This window comes from Cryptomeria japonica, chromosome 6, assembly GCF_030272615.1.
Source record: "Cryptomeria japonica chromosome 6, Sugi_1.0, whole genome shotgun sequence".
NCBI lineage: Eukaryota > Viridiplantae > Streptophyta > Pinopsida > Cupressales > Cupressaceae > Cryptomeria > Cryptomeria japonica.
This window is the reverse complement of record NC_081410.1, coordinates 98,102,793-98,121,618: the sequence shown is the minus strand read 5'-3', so window position 1 is coordinate 98,121,618 and position 18,826 is coordinate 98,102,793. Positions and strand designations below refer to the sequence as shown.

Genomic DNA, 18,826 nt, shown 5'->3' with positions numbered 1-18,826 from the left:
TTAATATGGGATTTCCTTGAGAAAATCTTGCATGGTAACTATTTATCTCTTTATTTTGAAAGAAACCAACAAGAGACTAGAACCAATTATTCGTAACTGACCACTGTTTGGCTTCTCTTTCCTTTATCATCAGGAGAAGAAGACTTACATGGTATGCCTAAAATCTAACAACAATAAATCTGAGAAATGTCGAGACTTTTCAAAGAAGTATTTGGAATGCCGAATGGAAAGGTATGCAACTGATTTTTCTATATGCATTTATATAAGCTTTGGCACAAAAATTAGTGATTTCTTGGTTAGAAATGCTTTTGGTCTTCTCCCAAAGAGAAATGGAACAGTAGAATATATTTGTATATGTTGATTCATTCATTTAGGATATGTGGCAAAAAATTTGAAGTTTGAAGTATGTAGGTACAAATTTGACTTCTTCAAGTGCAAATGTGTACAATAAAGCATATAGTTCTTCACCCTTGCTTGTTTTTCATGGACATCAAACTTAAATTTGGCTTGACATAAAAAACCAATTTAATTGGATACAACTAGGAAAAAAACACTGATACAATTGTTATAGCTCAAAAGACCTTAAGAAGCTTAGATGAACCATATATAATTGCAACGTGTTTTCAAAGAGACTTTGAACAAAATATAGCGATCTTATTTAAAATGAATCACTCTATGGACGTCAGGAAGCCACTGATAAAACCAGAACATGACCAGAAGACCAATAAGGAGACGTGTGATTTTAGAAATATATAGATATCAAGGTGACATGAAGATTACACTCGATAAAGCCATGAAGGGAGATTAACAGTTTTAAGGATGTCTATTATAACAATTATCATAATGTTACATTGATTACAGCATTTGTGAGAATGTTTGGAGAACTTTCCAATGTTATATGATATTCCTATGTTTGAGTTAAACATGTGAACCCATTCATCTTTATCTGTTAGTTACTTGGCACTAGAACTATACTGTAGGTTGACCTGTAGACAATATAAAAGGATAGTAATCTGTCTCATGAGATCAGCATAATCTTGTAATGTTACTATTACAGATGTTTAGAGAAGTATAAATACTAGATAGCAGTGCACGTTCTCCACATGATGTGTGACTCCAGGGGCTAGTTTGAACCAGATTTGCTCCCTTTCATTGGGTTGTTTAAACCTTGGGTGATCAAATTCTTGATACAACAAATTGAACCAGCTAGCTGAGGGTGTGGCATTTGTAGGGACATATTGGGGGTTTGCACACGAGTTTCAAGGCTGAGTACAAGTTGGAGGGTGAATCACTGTTCAGACTACCCTAGAGACGTGGAAGTACAAACTTTATCCCTTATATAAGGGAATTTGTGATCTGACGATGACAATTGTGGGTTTCATGTGTCAACCACTCACTGTAGGGTGTTTCTGTGAATGTGAACTCAAATGTCAGCAACATAGGTTATCCAGACATCCTCCCATGGGTGAGTGAGTTCCGAATCTAAGGGGATCATTTCACATGTGGTCAAGGGTTACATCTTATCGTTGTAAGTTATCAACACCAATAAATTTCTTTGTTTCATGTTTAGACTCTAATGTATATTTGAAACTGTTATTTAATGGTTAATTGCCAAGAGTATCATATTGTTGAGCTGCCATCTCTATTGTGTTGATTGTGGAAGTTGAAGTTAATTGTCAATTTGCCGTTATATCATTGTGAATGTGTGGTGCAAATCCAAAATTTGAATTTATTCTATTAAGTTTGATTAGAACAAAAAGTTAAAACCCTAGGGATATAACATTGGTAACAAAGCATAATTGACCTACCAGCCTGAGGGTGTGTTAGCTTATGTAGTTCAGCCAAAGGGATCAATGGGTTTCAGAGAGAGAATGAAAGAAATTAGAACCAGTCACAATAGTTGAGGTCTGGAATGAGAGACAGAGGTTTCAAGATCAGGATGAGGAATAGAGAGCTTTCATGCAAATATACAACAACAAATAGCACAAAGGAAGAAACAAATGGAAAAAGAACAGGAACAACCAACACAAATACTCCAAATGTAGCAAAACATGAATAATTGTAATAATTCCACCAGATTTGGATAAAATAAATGAGTAGAAGGGAGTAATGCAAATCAAAATAGAGCTACAATGTTACCACAAAATGGGGCCAAAAATCACATCGATAACAACAGAACCCTAGCTAGATTGGCTCATAAACCCTTCCCGCCTACCTTTTTGACCAGGTTGAGGTCACCACATGGAGAGGAGTCAAATGATTCTGCAAATGACTTCAATACCATCCTAGATGAGTCCACGAGACTTGGTCCATATGTTAGAAACCAGATCCCATTGGAACAACAAAGTTTTGCCAGGGCAAGAAGTAGATCAAGGGGTTAAAGAAAACAACCTTTGCAGCAGTTTAGTAGAGACCTACGATAGAGGGGTAAGGAAATTGATACTTCCTACTTTTGATGGATCTGTAAAGGTCGTTGCACAATCTTGGGTTCAAAAATTGGATACATGTCTTTTGCTAAGCTCTATGACAGAAGATGAAGCTACCAAGTTTGCCAATTTTCATTTGAAGGGCATAGCTCGTGAGTGGTGGCATCATGGATTGATCACACAAGGGCACAATCATATTTTAACTTATGCTGATTAGGTAGAAGCTCATAGATAAAATTGATAGGAGAGATCAAGAGTTGACATGTTTGAGGTAGCATGGTTTAGTGGAGGATTATGTAATAGAATTTCAGCGGGTTTCAATAATGGTACCAGATATGAAGGTTTTGATTGATAGTGTAATGTCCCCACTTTGAAATAGAATTTAATAATAAATGATAATAATAAAATTAAAACATAAAAAATTAAATTAAAATATAAAATAATATAATTAAATATGATTAATTAAAAATTAATTAAGTTAATGAAAAGTCAAAAGACATGAAAGGAAAAGTTGTGACTCCCTCAACAATGAGATATAAAAGGGAGAAGAAAACCTCATTTGAGAGGGGGGGATAATTTGGAAATGAGAAGTGCAGATCTGATTATGAAAGGCTGTGTCCCTTTCAAAGGGTAGAAATAATGAAGAGTTGCACTCTTTCAAAGGGTGCTAATGGTGAAAGGGTACGTCTCTTGCCAAAGGGCATACATGATGAAGAGGTGTGACCTCTCCCTCAAATTGAGAGATATAAAGGGAAGGAATCAAAAGCATCTAGTGACATCACCATTGATCAGATCAGATCAGAATTGTTATCAAGTTATAGGCAGTAACATTTGTGTTCTTGGTGGTATGCATGGGGATGTGCTTAATATGTATGCTTGGTATATGAAGTCTGATAAAGTTGTTATGCAGAATCTAGTAATAATATTGTTATAAACTGCAATATGTATGACAGTCATACTTAATTTCATATATATTTATAATACATGAGAGTGTACTTATAGTCCAAATCATGTTATTACTGTCAGTATTTAAGAAGATGGGGATGAGATGTTCCAAAGAGGGGCAGTCTAAATCCAAGCAATAGGTTAAGTCCCAAGATAGGGTGGGGATCAGCGACCCATAAGCCTTGAGGGTATAGACCCAAGATAGGTAAGGGTTTGGATCTGTAAACTTTGATGGAACCTATTGTAGTTGGTCTCTAAGCGTTTTGGTAACATACGTAAACCCTTCTCCCTTAAAACTGAAGTAGTAACAGGGTTTGATATCTATATTAATAATGATATTAATCATCTAATGAGGAAAATAGATAAGCACTTGTTAATAACTAATTGAAGAATATCAATCAATTTTAATATGTTGAAATAGATCAGGTAGGGGACATTACAGATAGTGGGGCAACCCACAACTTTATTGATGAGGGATTGGTGGCCAAGATAGGTTTGAGGGCAAAAGATTTTTGAGGGATTTAATGCTACAATGGCCAATGGGTTTACTATTCCATGCAATCAAATGATCCAACAAATGGAGTTTACTCTAGGAGAGCATAAGATCTGAGATGATTTCTTTGTGGTTGGCATTGGTGAGATGCATTTGATATTGGGAGTGCAATGGTAGAACTCACTTGGTTATAGAATTATCAAACCTTGGAGTTAAAATTCAAAGTTGATGGGAAGGAGGTACTTCTTCATGGCCTTTCTTATGGGGGTCCCATGATGCTTCCAATTAAGGGAATGGAGAGGGCTTTTTGTAGAGATCAAGTTTCTTGGGAGTCCGAGTGTTTGATTACAGATTTGATCTCATACATGGATGGGAGGTCTTATCATGTTGGCATCCAATCCATTTTTGGATAAACATAGAATGGTGTTAAACAACATTCCTCTAAGTTTACCATCAAATAGGGGCTTTCAGTATGTAATTGAGCTAGAGGAAGGAGAAAAAATTGTCATCACTACACCTTGTTGTCATCCTAGAAGGTACAAGGAGGAGATTGAGAAGATGATTAAGGAGTTGTTAGACTTGGGACACATATGTCCCAGCTCGAGCCCATTTGCTTCTTTCGTGGTGCTGGTCAATAAAAAAGATGGTAATATGAGGATGTGCATTGATTACAGGGCCCTCAACAAAAAGACAATCAAGAATTGCTACCCCATACCCATGATTGATGAGTTGACAGATGAGCTTCATGGTGTGTACTTCTCTAAGATTGATTTACGATTATGGTATCATCAAAAAAAGGTTAGAGATAAGGATGTGCACAAAATAGCTTTTAGGTGTTACTATAAGCATTATGAGCTCTTGGTCTTGCCATTTGGGTTGACTAATGCACCTACCACCTTTTAGTCATGTACGAGTCAAGTATTTATTCTACAACTGAGGAAATTTGTGTGATCTACAGTAAGACATAGGAGGATCACATAAAGCACTTAAATGAGGTGCTTGTCATAATAAATCAGCGTTCATTTGATGTCAAAACATCCAAAGGTGAACTTGGTTTGACTAAGATATTGTAGTTGGGGCATAAGTTTAGTACCCATGGGGTTAGCATGGATGAGGAGGATATCAAGGCAATGAGTGATTGGCCTAGGCCCAAGACTTTGTGATATTTGAGGGTATTTGTGGGACTTCGCAACTAATATAGGAGGTTTGTCAAGGGATTTTCACAACTTGCATGGAGTAACCAAATTCAGACAGTTTTTGGTTTTTGGGAAGTTTATGGTTAAAACAGATCATAATAGCTTGAAGTTCTTTCTCAATCAAAATAGGGTAACCCGCAAGTCTATGATTTTGATATTGAGTATGTTAAGGGAAAGAAGAATTTGGTTTTTGATGCACTGTCTAGGAAGCCTTATTTTTGAACTATGATTAATATATTTGCTGATTGGAAGGTTTCTATAATAGCAGAATATGCCAAGAACACATTTTCTATTGACATTATTGAGGGCAAGCTACAAGATAACATGTATAAGGTAATTAATGAGCTCATCCTTCATAAGAACGTTGTGTATCTTGAACAAGTCAGCCAAGGTACTAAAAGACATACAAGCAAGTAAGAGAGAATTTTTTAGGGAAGGGGCTCAAGAGTGATGCTTTTAGGCATGTGAGGTGTCTGGTTTGTCAGCAAAACAAAATGAGCATGTGTTTCTAGCTGGTTTCTTGCAGCCCTTACCTATTTCTAATCAGAAGTGGGAAAGCATCTTCATGGACTTCATCACAAGATTCCCAAAATTACAAAATAAAGATTGCATCTACGTGATTGCAGATAGACTCACTATGTATGCTCATTTTTCATGCCAAATCATCATAATACAAGGCCACACAAGTGGCTGATTTGTTCTTTAGAGATATATTTAGATTACATGGGCTGTGTTGTGACGTTTTCACACATCGCCCCATTGCAAATGGGGACCCCCTCTTTTTGCTCGTTTTTTCGCTCGTTTTTTCGTTTCGTTTTTAGGTTTTTGTTAGTCAGTCAGTTGTCTGGATTTAGGGTCAAGCCTTAGGGTTTTAATTGCCGTCTTTCAGGCCAGAATCCAGTCAATTTTGAGAGCTTTTTGAGCTTCCTTTTGTAGGATGCAATTTTGAATGAAATGAATTCGCCAGAGTGGTCTATTTTTGATTGGAATTTTTGAATGCAGAGCTTAAATTTGTCTAAGTGTTGAAGATGAAATGTGATTTTTGTCCAATTGAGTTTTTTTTTGACCAAATTTTGAGTTTTTTGATTTTGATCCCGGGCATGGGGAATGATTTGTTTTCGCCTTGCGAAGAGATTAAATGTGCAAAATCATGATATTTTGGCCTGTAGGAGCAAAATCGCTCCTGCCCCTCAGTGAAGGACCGGAGCTCGTTTTCAAATATCTTACCGTCCCTGCAGAGTCAAGATGAATTTCGAATTGCAAGTGATAAAGAATGGCGTGATCTTTCCGTTGAATATAAACTGAAGAATTTCACGAACACGGAAGTACCTCCAGGAAGCAAAATCGCTCCTGTCCCTCAGTGAAGGACCGGAGCTACAAATCAAATATTGCTTTGTCCTTGCAGGATTTTGACGACTTAACAATTTGAGGATGTCCAAGGAGATATGTTTTATCAAATGAATATAACTTGAAGTGCTGTTGACGTGTATTTTGTACACAATCATACACAGAATAAAATACCGACAGGCATCTTATCCTCTCTTGAGAAAATAGTCTCTAACTGCTGAAGATCTGCAAAAAGGATCAGTTAGATGGACTCCAAGGTTCTTTTAGTGGGGTCTCCACGTGTGGACAAGCTTTTTAGTGGTATGATGTGATTTGCTGTTTCCTTCAAGGCGTCTTACGGATTCAAAGGCTCGAAGATTTTACTAAACTAAAAGGAACTTTCAAAAAATGGAAAAAGGACAGGGTTTAAGGAAGTCTAATCTAGCCTAACCCTATGAACGACTTAGCATGAATGAGATTTGGCAAGACTCAACCAACTTCAATTTTGCCATAAGATAACAACTCAATTGAAATTAGTGCGATCTTCTAAGGTAATAATGGTGTTCAATGCATCAAAGACCAAGGACACTACTATGAAAGTACATATCCTAGATACGAAAATGCTTGAAGGTTAAGGACTCAAAATGTTTTCCAGTCGACCACGCAAGGCGTTCCTACAATCAGCAAGAAGCTAGTGGTTTGGATAGCGAATCCTACCAAATATCAAATCTCACACTTAGTCTTTCAAATTAACAAACTATTTTGATTGAGCGTGATTCAAGTACATCCAACAACCATGAAGATAACTTAAGAAATTTGCAACAAAACACCATAACTTCAATATTTTATTGATTTCCAAGTCATCATATACAACAATTGCTTGAATTTCTCTCTTCAAGACTCAATCTTGCTACAAAATAAAAATTGCCTCTAACTCTACTCTCTCTATTACATCAACTATTATCTCTCACACTATTCACTATTTTTTTTTCTATATTTCAATGAAATGAAAAATGGGGGTATAAATAGCATCCCCAATTACAATGAAAGGTCCAGATTGAAAGTAAATCAATGGACAAGATCATGACACCTAAATCCTAATTAGGGTTTGTTACAAATGACCTCCTTTTTACTGAACAACATTAAATACATAGCCAAATATTAAATTTGGCACAAAAATCTAGGAGGTATCAACCAATGAGAAATAAGATGTCATGTCATCTGTAACAACCTTTCATCTAGAATCTTATTCCCTTTCCAATTCTCTTTCTTAGCATATGCAATGAATTTTGTCACGATTCCTTCGATTTCTGTGCTTGGAATCTCGGGAAGATTCTTGATACTCTCTTCTAAGTGGATAACCTGATCAAATGCATCTAGAAGAGCTGTGTCCCAAGTAGGTTCAAGTTCCTTTGTTCTATCAATCAGGAGCATGGTGGCATACATCTGATCATACTGCTCATCTGTAACATCTGCGTCCTTGCAAAAGATGATCTTGATTCTATCCTCAAATTCATGTAAATCCACATCTGTCTCGACCTCGATCCTTCTGCCAAGAATGGTACGAAGTACCTCAAATACTCTGTCCTGGATCGGATTGATCACCTCCTCAACTTGACCACATCTAACACTGATGTCCTCAAAGAGAACACTCTTTATATGGAGTAAGGTTGACCACTGAAACAAACTGTGAGAATCACCTTCTAAGATCCTCTCTTGTGCTAAAATTCTTCTGGATGTGTGTCTTATAACTTTCAAGACAGGGATGACAACGTCCTTGGTATGGGCAAACGCAGCTACTGTTGCCATCAATCTGTGAATAATCTCAAGAACTTGGATAGCCTGGTGGGTGATCTTCGACATCCTTGTAATAAACTCTATGGCCACCGTGTGAGATCTATCCATCCAACCACATGTACGCTGGACCAGGTTCCTGAATCTTTCTGCTTCATTGATTGATTGAAGGGGCAATGCCTGCAATGGCGATCTAACTGGATCCTGACGTCCCAAAGGTTCATTAATGTGACTGAAATACGTCCTCCATGCACCTCTCTCTCTCTCAAGCTTTCTATTCTTTTCCACTTCTTCTCTAAGCTTGTCCTTCAATGCCTCAAATGTGTCGGTGGCATCATCTAAAGTCTGCTCTGCTGTGGATGGTCCTAACTCAATAGTCTGTATATGATAGTCTTCTGCTAAGATTTCACCCTCATATTTGTCTGCTGCCGGCGTAGCTATCTGCAGTTTTCTAGATCCAGTCTCATCTCGAATCATCTTGGACATCTTTGTAGCCTTCTTCTTCTCTGTTGTCATATGTGAACGTCCAACGAGGCTCTCTAAATCAATTGCACTGTCCTCGTCCTCAATTACGATCACCTTAGTCAATCTTTCCTTCAACCAATCTGGGATATTTGATCTTGTCTCTTGAACTTGAATTTCTTTATGTACCATTTCTTCTTGTCTAGGAGGAGATGTTACTTCATTATCATCTTCTAAATCATAGTCTTGGAGAGATCCATCGGATGAAACATGCTGTGCCTGTCCTTCCTCCTGTCTATCATTCTGTACCGTCGATTCCATGGACTCTTCCACTCGAACTGTTCTATCCTCTGGTCTGGAAGAAGTACCTGGTGTTTGATCTTTGTTGGCACCTTGCTTTTTCTTGGAAGACTCTTTCTTTTCTGATCTTTCCTTTCTCTTCGAACCTCTCGAATGGAGATTGCCCTCACTGGCACATCGAAGGTTACCTTCACCTGAATTCCTAGGATTAGGATTGCCTTCACTAACACTGGCTCCACCTTCGGCTGGCTTTTCTTCCAAAGTAAAAGACATAGCTATGCCCTGTTCTCTCAACTTCTGATGTTGAACGTCTACCCATCTGCGAGTACAAGACAAGACTGGTGCCATCAAATCATCTAAATCCACGGCCTCGGGCTCATTCCAATTCAAACTTATTGTTTTGCTTTCTCTATCATATGAAGATTGGATGTGCCTGCCGTTGTCCTGAGCTTGGTCGGCTACTCTGTAAATCTTACATTTCCTGATGAAATCCAAAGGCAATCTAGAATGTATCTTTCGTTTCACTTCGAGATCATCTAGGAGATTCATCATAAAATCTTCAATTTGGTACTCATGTCTAAATCTTCTACCGACCGTCTCCTCTAAATGTCCATGTGGATCAAAACTATTCCTCCAAGCAAAAGATGAAAAAGGATACAAGGCTAACTCCTTCTCTGCGTCATCCATGGCTAAGACATTAGGACATACCTCAACTGAATTACCCAAAATAATAGGTACCTGAACTCCATTCTGATGTCTGTGTCTGAATGCCTTCACATATGCTGCCAACTGCCTTGTTACTTCAAGTAACACAATTCTGTCTGTCGGGTACCTCGGCAACATGTATGGAGGTAAAGGACATCCATACACTCTAATGTAAGTGAACTTGGGAAACTGAATGAACCAAGCACCGTACCTCTTGATGAATTCCTGGGCATCCTGAGATAATCTGTTGTGAATCCCTCCTTGCAACGTCCTTGTGATGTTCATCGTGAAAGTATCATTGATTAACTTGTAGTTCTTCCCTGGTGGATGATGCAAGTAGGTATAGGATTCACAAACTCTGACCTCGCCGGGTCCTCTTCCAATCACTCCTCTGTGAGGTAGTCCTGCGTACTCAACGCTCCTGATTAAGGCATAGATGACGTATGAACTCATGTGGAAGGACTTAGTAGCCCTGAGTCTTCTCAACTGTACGTCGAAGCAATGGCTAATTATCCTAGCCCAATGTATTGTACCCTTTCCTTGAACAATCACCTGGATGAAGTAAAACATCCATTTCTCAAAATAGAAGGCATGAGGTGCTCCTGTGACTCTGTTGAGCATGGTAATCAAATCTCTGTACTCCTCTTGGAAATCAATCCTGTGTGGTGTGTTCGGTACTTTGCTCAGACGGGGACGACTCTTGAGTAGCCAGTTCTTGTTGATTATGCTTAGGCAAGCATCTGGATCATCATCGTACACTGATCTGGCTCCTTCAATGCTCTTGTATATCATGTCCCTGTGCTCTGGAAGATGGAAGGCTTCACTTATGGCTTCCTCCGAAAGGTACGCCAAAGTGTTTCCCTCATTGGACACAATTGTCCTGGACTGTGGATTGTAATGACGGGCACACTCGATCATCAACTCGTGGCACTGAATAGCTGGAGGAAAACCGGCCGCCTTAATGATGCCACTCTCTATTATTCTCCGGGCGACAGGTGATGGCTTGCCGATGTAAGGGACCTCCCGGAACTTCTTCGTGCTAAAGTTCCCCAAGTTGGTATCTCCAATGTTGCTCCACTTGGACACGATCTTGGTCTCCACTTCTTCGGTCTTCTGATCTTCTTTCATGAGAGCCGAGCGACTGGTGGATGCTCCCGCCTTTGGGGTCGCCATACCTACACAACATTCCATTATAAGAAATAGATTTTGCAATAAATAACGTAAATAAGAGAGATAAATTTTAGGAAACCTCATGATAAGTCTCTAGAGTTATCATTTCCTAAAATACAACGATTGAGCCAAGAGATTTAAAATTCAAAATTCAAAATTTGAAATATGACGATGAATGAATAAAGCAATAATAATAAATCGCCATACCTCGATAGAGAGCTAACTCTAGAATGCAAAAACAAAATTCGCCTAGGCAAAATTTGAGGTATAAGATAATCTTCAATATGATCTCCTCAAAATTGACTTCGCCACCTCTGGAGAGAATGTGATCTTCAATTATCGCCTTGGACGTGGTCTCAAATGGATCTTCAAATTCGCCTTGGTGTGGTCTCCAAGTCCTTAGCAAATTCGCCTCAATGTATCCTCAAGTTCGCGCTTGGTGTGGTCTTCAAATTCGCACCACCCTTGGTCTTCAACGTAATTCGCACTCTATATTTGATGATATTAGCGCCACCTTTGGTTTGAAATCGCACCACCTTTTGATAACTAAGCGCGCCACCCTTGGATGAATGAAACTCGCACCACCTTTGAAGTGTCTATGCCACCTTGGATAATATTCGCACTATCCTCACTTCTTCTCAATTCGCATGAAGGAAGGTAAAATAATGATGTAGAAAATGATAATTCCACTCCCCTTATATAGCGCTTGCAATCGATTTATCCCTTAGGCCGACTTGATAAAATAAAACCATTTTTTAAATGATTTGCAATGAAATGACAAGGCCGACCTCCTTAAATGAGCGCTTGAAATCGATTTTTTATTAATTAAATAATTAACTATTAATGCCTTGCGTTTTTTAAATGAGAATTTCGATTTTTAATAAAGGCAAAAAATAATTAATAAGAGATAACGCCATATTAAATGCCAAATAAAAATGGATTTTCAATTTTTAAATCGATTTAGCATTTAAGGAAATTTGAATTGTTTAATTTGGCGCCAAAAATATGAAAATAAAGGGACGTACCTCATCGCTCTGGTCCCTTGGAGAGGGACAGGAGCGATCCATGATCTTGGTCTTGATTCTTGTGTTTTCAACGTTCAACTCCTTCATTCCCACGTTCCAAATCGATCATCTGGTGGTCCTTCGAATTTGAATTTCTTTCTTGTGCGAGCAAGTGCATCTTATGACCATTATCGCCCTGGTCCCTTGGAGAGGGACAGGAGCGATCCTAAGGTTTTTGCTTGGAATTCTCCATTTTGGTACGATCCTTTCCTTGTATCATCTTCCAAATGTCATTTAGAACCTTGTGCGTCCTTGTCTTAACGTGATTTTCAAAGAATATCATGTGTTTTGCCTAACATCGCCCTTGTCCCTTGGAGAGGGACAGGAGCGATCTCCATGTCTTCACGTTCATCTTGTATCTTTTGACCTTCGAACTTCTATTGTAAGGCGAATAACATCTATGCTCATTCCTTTCGCGCTTATTCCATTTGTCTTCATTATGTGTTTGACGTATTAAAGGGACCATCGCCCTTGTCCCTTGGAGAGGGACAGGAGCGATCCTACGTTTTCTCCTTGACCTTGGCAACCTTACACTTTGATCTCCTTTGCGATGTCCTCCAAACGTCGTCCTTCGCACTTCCTAACCTCGCTTCGCTTTGACCTTGAAGGAACGTGAGCGTTTTTGATAGTATCGCCTTGGTCCTTGTCCAAAGGACAGGAGCGATATGGGGCTTTTACATTACTTGGCGATGTTTGGACGTTCAAAACCCTTGCGAATTATCTTCAAACGATGCCTTGGACCATATGCAATCTTAGGACGTCTTGACTTAGCTTGAACTTGAAGCAAAACAAGGAATCCAAAGCAAATCGCCCTGGTCCCTTGGAGAGGGACAGGAGCGATATAGTCTCCATGCTCAAAATGATGATCATTTCACGTTCAAAATTCTTGTTTATCATCTTGTTGTCATACCATGGACCCTCCAGAACATTGCAACATATTGTCCTTACGTAAATTTTGCCTGAAATGGCCAATACATCTAACATCGCCCTGGTCCCTTCCTGAGGGACAGGAGCGATCTATGTTATATGGTGTCAATTTCTTCATTTTAACGTCCCTTGAGTGTTTGCGCATGATGAAGATGCCTTGAAATGTCCCTCGCCACCTTGTCTTGACTTGTGTCGACCTTGAACTTTGGAGGAACGACCTTGAACTTGCGTAGGGAGTATTATCATTATTGTATCGCCCTGGTCCCTTGGAGAGGGACAGGAGCGATCCTTCCCTTGTGGCCTTCATCTCACTTTGCCATGTTCCAAGTTTATATTCAACGGACTCGTCCTTCTTCACTCTATTCGTCCATGCCTCGACATCATTTGTAACTTTGCAAGAAAAGCAATTATATCAAAAATCGCTCTGGTCCCTTCCTGAGGGACAGGAGCGAACTAGGCATTTAACACTGGTATGGACGTCCCAAAAATCTTCAATTTATATTCAATGCGTTCATCTCATGTTCTCCTTTGTTTTTGAACGTAAACTTGCCTTGACCCTTGTCTGGATTTTGCAAAATGAAGGAAATCGCTCTGGTCCCTGGGAGAGGGACGAGAGCTACAAGGTACTTCGCCCTGGTCCCTTGGAGAGGGACAGGAGCGATTTGGTCAATATAGGTCATTCTCCTTCGTTTTTGCATCTCAAATTATATTCATTTGGCAAAGTATCTTCCTTCGGACCCTTTCAAATTGTTAAGTTTTCAAAATCTTGCAAGGACAAGACGAAATTTAAATTGTAGCTCCGGTCCTTCACTGAGGGACAGGAGCGATTTTCCTCCTGGAGGCATTTCTGTGCTCATGAAAATCTTCAATTTATATTCAATGGAAAGATCTCGCCGTTCTCCATCACTTCAAACGTAAAATTTGTCTGGACTCTGCAAGGATGATGAGATATTTGAAAATGAGCTCCCGTCCTTCACTGAGGGACAGGAGCGATTTTGCTCCTACAGGCCAAAATAACAAGATTTTTCACATTTTAACACTTCACGAGGCGAAAACAAATCAATTCCAATGCCCGGGATCAAAATTCAAAAAAGTCAAAATTTGGTCAAAATATTCAATCAGACAAAAATTCACATTTCATCTTCAACACTTAGACAAATTTAAGCTCTGCATGAACATTCCAATTGAAAATTAGACCATTTTGGCGAAATCATTGCATTCAAAATTTGCATTCTAGAAAAGAAGCTCAAAAGCTCTCAAAAAACAACTGGATTTTGGCTTGAAAAGGCAAAATTTAAAACCCTAAGGCTTGGCCCTAAATCCAGACAACTAACTAACTAACAAAACCCTAAAAACGAAGGCGAAAACGAGCGAAAAACAAGCAAAAAGAGGGGGTCCCCATTTGCGATGGGGCGATGTGTGAAATGGTCACAACAAGTGCCGACACGAAGGAGAGTGGTCCAGAATGCCAAAATTGCTCCTGTCCCTCAGGAAGGGACCAGGGCGAAGTACATTGTAGCTCCCGTCCCTCTCCCAGGGACCAGAGCGATATTCTTCATAGGGCATGTTCTGGACGAAAATCAAGCAAGTTATAAGTTTGAAGGCAAGAAACAGGGTGAAATGAACTCATTGAAGACAAATTGAAGATTTTGAAACGTCAGCAAGGACCCTAAATGCTTAAGTTCGCTCCTGTCCCTCAGGAAGGGACCAGAGCGATTTTTGTTGTAGATGATTTTCTTGCCAAGTTACAACCAATCTCAAGGTATAGATGAATGGAATGGAACATTACGAATCCGTCGAATATAAGTTTTGAACATGACGAAGTGAAATGAAGCCTACAGAGCTAGGATCGCTCCTGTCCCTCTCCAAGGGACCAGGGCGATATAATGGTTATATTGTTGTTCCTCCAAATTCAAGGCATTCCAAGATGAAGAACAAGGTGGTAAAGGTATTTCAAGGCATCTCCATCAAGCACAAGGTTACAAAGGTCGTCACGTTGAAGGAATTGGCACTCAAATCCCCAGTTCGCTCCTGTCCCTCAGGAAGGGACCAGAGCGAAATTTGCATAAAGGCATGGATTTCAAAAGATAAATAAGCATCAAGCGATCAAGGGGGATCAAAAGACTACGTTTTACACGATGATGGCAATTACAAGTTGGAGAACGCAAGCATAAGCTCAAAGTATTGAAGTTCGCTCCTGTCCCTTGGGAAGGGACCAGAGCGATATTGAATGTATTGACTAATTCATGCAAAAATCACGTAAGGTCAAGGTTTTGCAAAGTCATAAGAGGTCCAAGGCATGATTAGAAGGTGATATGCAAAAGGGTTAAACGTTAAACAATCATCAAATTGAATACAGAAGCTATATCGCTCCTGTCCCTCTCCAAGGGACCAGGGCGATTTGCTTAGGATCCTTCATTTTTTTCTCCAAATTCATGCCAAGTCAAAGTTTTTCGAGATCACACAAGGTCCAAGGTGTCTTTTGAAGATGATATTCAAAGGTTTTTAACGTCAAAATGTTATCAAATGAGCTATAGAGCCTATATCGCTCCTGTCCTCTGGACAAGGACCAAGGCGATTTTTACAAAAACACTCATGCTCCTTCAAAATCAAGACAATGCAAGGATTGGCGAAGTAAAGGACGTCCTTTGGAAGACAATGAACGAAGAACAAAGATCAAAAGTTTGCAAATTTGAGCCAGGACACTAAGATCGCTCCTGTTCCTCAGGAAGGGACCAGGGCGATATTTGCCAAAGCACTCATTTTCCTTCGGAGATCATGACAAAACAAACTTGCAAAGGGTTCAAAGCGTTGTTTGAAAGGTAATAAAGGAGAAGTTGATATCAAGGACGGAGAATTTCAAGTAAAAATTGATGGATCGCTCCTGTCCCTCTCCAAGGGACTAGGGCGATAATAGTCATGAGATGCATTCATTTGCACAAACAAGTCAATTAAGCTCAAAGATCCTAGCAAAAATGTCTAATTCAACGTGGAAATAAATACTTTGGACGTCGAAATTGCAAGAATCAAGACCCAGTTGATGGATCGCTCCTGTCCCTCTCCAAGGGACCAGGGCGATGAGGTACGTATCTTTCCATCTTCAAAATATTTTGGCGCTCAAACACATTTTTGAATTTATTTAAATGCTAGAAAATTCGATAAGATTGAAAATTTAATTAAAAATAGCATTTAAATATTAATTAATTTTTGCCTTGTAAAAAAAATCGAAGTTTATTAATTAAAAACGATGGCAAATTAATTAATTATTATAGAGCGCTTGGTATTTTATTGTTTTATGAAGGTCGGCCTTTCTTATTTATTAAAAAATCGTTTATAATTGCTTTATTTTTACAAAAGTCGGCCTAAATAATGATGAGAGGTAAGCACTTATAAAGGAGGGTGGTGAAGATCATTATTTTCACATTGTTATTTTATCATCTCAAGTGCGATTTAAGGAAGACAAAGAGGTGCAAATTATATTCAAAAGGGGTGCGAACTTGAAAATTCTATTGGTGCGAACTCGTCAAAAACTTGAAAGGTGGCGAAATTGCTATTTTGAAGGGAGATCATGTTGAAGACCATCTTATTTCAAATTTTGCCTAGGCGAATTCCTTTATTTTTTAGAGTTAGGCTCTCAAGTGAGGTATGGCGATATGGATTTATTGTTTTGATTTTGAATTTTGATCCTCATAGCCTTAAATTTTGAATTTTGAATTCATAGCTCAATAGTCGTTTTTAGGAAATGATTAATAAAGGACTTATCATTAAGTTTCCTAAAATTTGCTCTCTAATTTATGTTATGTATTGCAAAATCATGGTACTAATTTTGAAATGTTGTGTAGGCATCAAATGGAGATCTCTTCAAGGAAAATCAAGCCGGATCCAGGACGGTCTTCGCCAGGACGATCAAGTAAGGACATGGGCAACCTCTTTCAATCCAGCGTTCCAAGGCGAGGTACATCATCATCCTGCACATCAAGGACACAAGGAGTTAGAACAAGGGCTCGTTGAAGAAGCAAATAATTCTAGATGAATTAATTAAAGCAAGCTTCTCAACAACATCAAGTTGAATATTTACCAAAGTTACAAGTGTCAGATGAGGTGGCATCCTAGTCATCACGTCTCCAATCAGTGAGGTCCATCTCAGCATGTCCAGATTCAATGTACTTAACTCATGGAAGGTGGCACAAACTCCGATGTACCTACCCTGGCTATCCATTGGTCGATTTTTCTAGAGAGGACATGTGTCCAAGCAATACAATTTTATCATTGGTCAAGCATTAAATGTTATGTAATGGTTGTAACAAACCCTAATTAGGGTTTTCATTGTAAAATCTTGGCCATTGATCTTGAATTGATCTAAGCCATCAAATTGTATTGTGGGCACTATATAAGCCCTGACATTTCATTTTGTAAAAGGGGGAATTAGAGAGAGTTGTAAATAGTTGAAGGCAGTTAGTAGATAGAGAGTAGTTAGAAATTGATAGAATAGCAATTAGAGTAGAATAGGAGGACAAGGCAAGAAATTGTTGCCATTGATTGTAAACAAACTCCATTTTCATTGAAGTAATGGTGAAATATGTCGTTTTCTTGCAATTTGCATGGTTTCTTGTTGAGTCTTCAATCTTAGATGGTAGATGATTAGATGAATGGAGGAAATGTGATTGATTAATGGTGGAATTCGTACATCCATACTACTAGCAGTTTGTTGATTGCAGACTTGCCTTGTGTAGTCAACTGGAATCATTTAGCTTAAGCTCAATTTCAATTTGTCGCTTCTTCATTGATATGCATCAACTTGGATGGTGTCTATGCCTGCGGTGATGATTTGAACATCATAAAGCTTCCCTTAGAAGATCGCACTAGCCTTGTGTAGATGTTCCATTGATGTCAAAACAAGACCTAGTTAGAGTTTCATCAAAAATCAAGTCATTGCTCCTACATTCTTAGTATTAGGATTAGATCCTCTCTTCGCCCTTATCCTTTTTTCATTTTTTTTTCAAATCTAAGTTAGTAAGAGCCTGTGTCCAGCAAAGCAGATCGGAAGTTCAATCATCACATGTAAGTCCCCCTTGTGATCCCAGCAAATCACATCATACCACTGGAGCTTGTCCACACGTAGAGACCCTACATCAAAGAACCTTGAAGTTTCTCCGATTGATCCTTTTCGCGATATCTTCAGCATTCGGAAACTTTATTCAAGAGAGGATAAGGTACCCTTGGGTATTTTATTCTGTGTATGATGGTGTACAAAATACACGTCAACAGGCTGACAAGAAACATTGTGAGTGACAGCGTAACATATTTATCAGCTTGTTTTGCAAGAGCTTTTTCGATTGATAGACATGGAATTGATTTGAAGCACTAGCTACCATCCTCAAATCATTGTGCAAAGAATATTGTGAACAAATGTATAGAAGGGTACTTGAGGAACTATGTTACAAGGAAACAAACAACTTAGGCTAAGTGGCTTGTAATGTCCCCTTTTTGTAATTGCTCTAAAATCACAATTCCAAGCTCATTGAAAGCATAATCCATAAAATAGATCTTTCGTACTAGGGTTAGGAACATTATCTTAGTCTTATGATATATCTAATTCATTAATGGAATTCAACCATAGGAGAGTTAGGATAAGGAGGCATATTAGGGTGCTTGAATGATCCTCTACCCTAGGCCCAAGAACAGATATGCCATCCTCATTGGCCTCGTGGCCCTTGCCATCCATACGAGGGGGTGTACCTAGTGAATAGTCCTATAGCCATTCCCCCTATCTTGCTATGATTGGGATATCCTTCTCCCTATGATTGGGATTCCTAAATCCAAGGGCCAGCCATGGTAGGGGTTTGGGGAACTACAATAGTGTGTCCCAAAAATCCTTCCCTCCTAAAGTTCTAGAGCAAGAACTCCTTGTGCCCCCTTAGCCTCATGGGACTATCAGTCACCAGCATGAGGTGGCGTGCTTAGGAGAGGACCTCATAACTGTTCCCCTCCTTGTATTCCCTTATTATCCTTCCGATG

General features: G+C 39.0%; 1 protein-coding gene across 42 annotated transcripts in view; it reads left to right on the top strand.

Moving 5' to 3' along the window:
- The window catches only part of LOC131039696 (uncharacterized), a 79,595-nt gene that overhangs the window by 21,480 nt on the left and 39,289 nt on the right, over window positions 1-18,826 (top strand). For all 42 annotated transcript variants that reach the window (XM_057972529.2, XM_057972524.2, XM_057972503.2 and 39 more), the window contains one exon: window positions 134-231. In XM_057972529.2, the coding sequence (XP_057828512.1) occupies window positions 134-231 (98 nt within the window). The remainder of the gene's footprint in view (window positions 1-133; window positions 232-18,826) is intronic.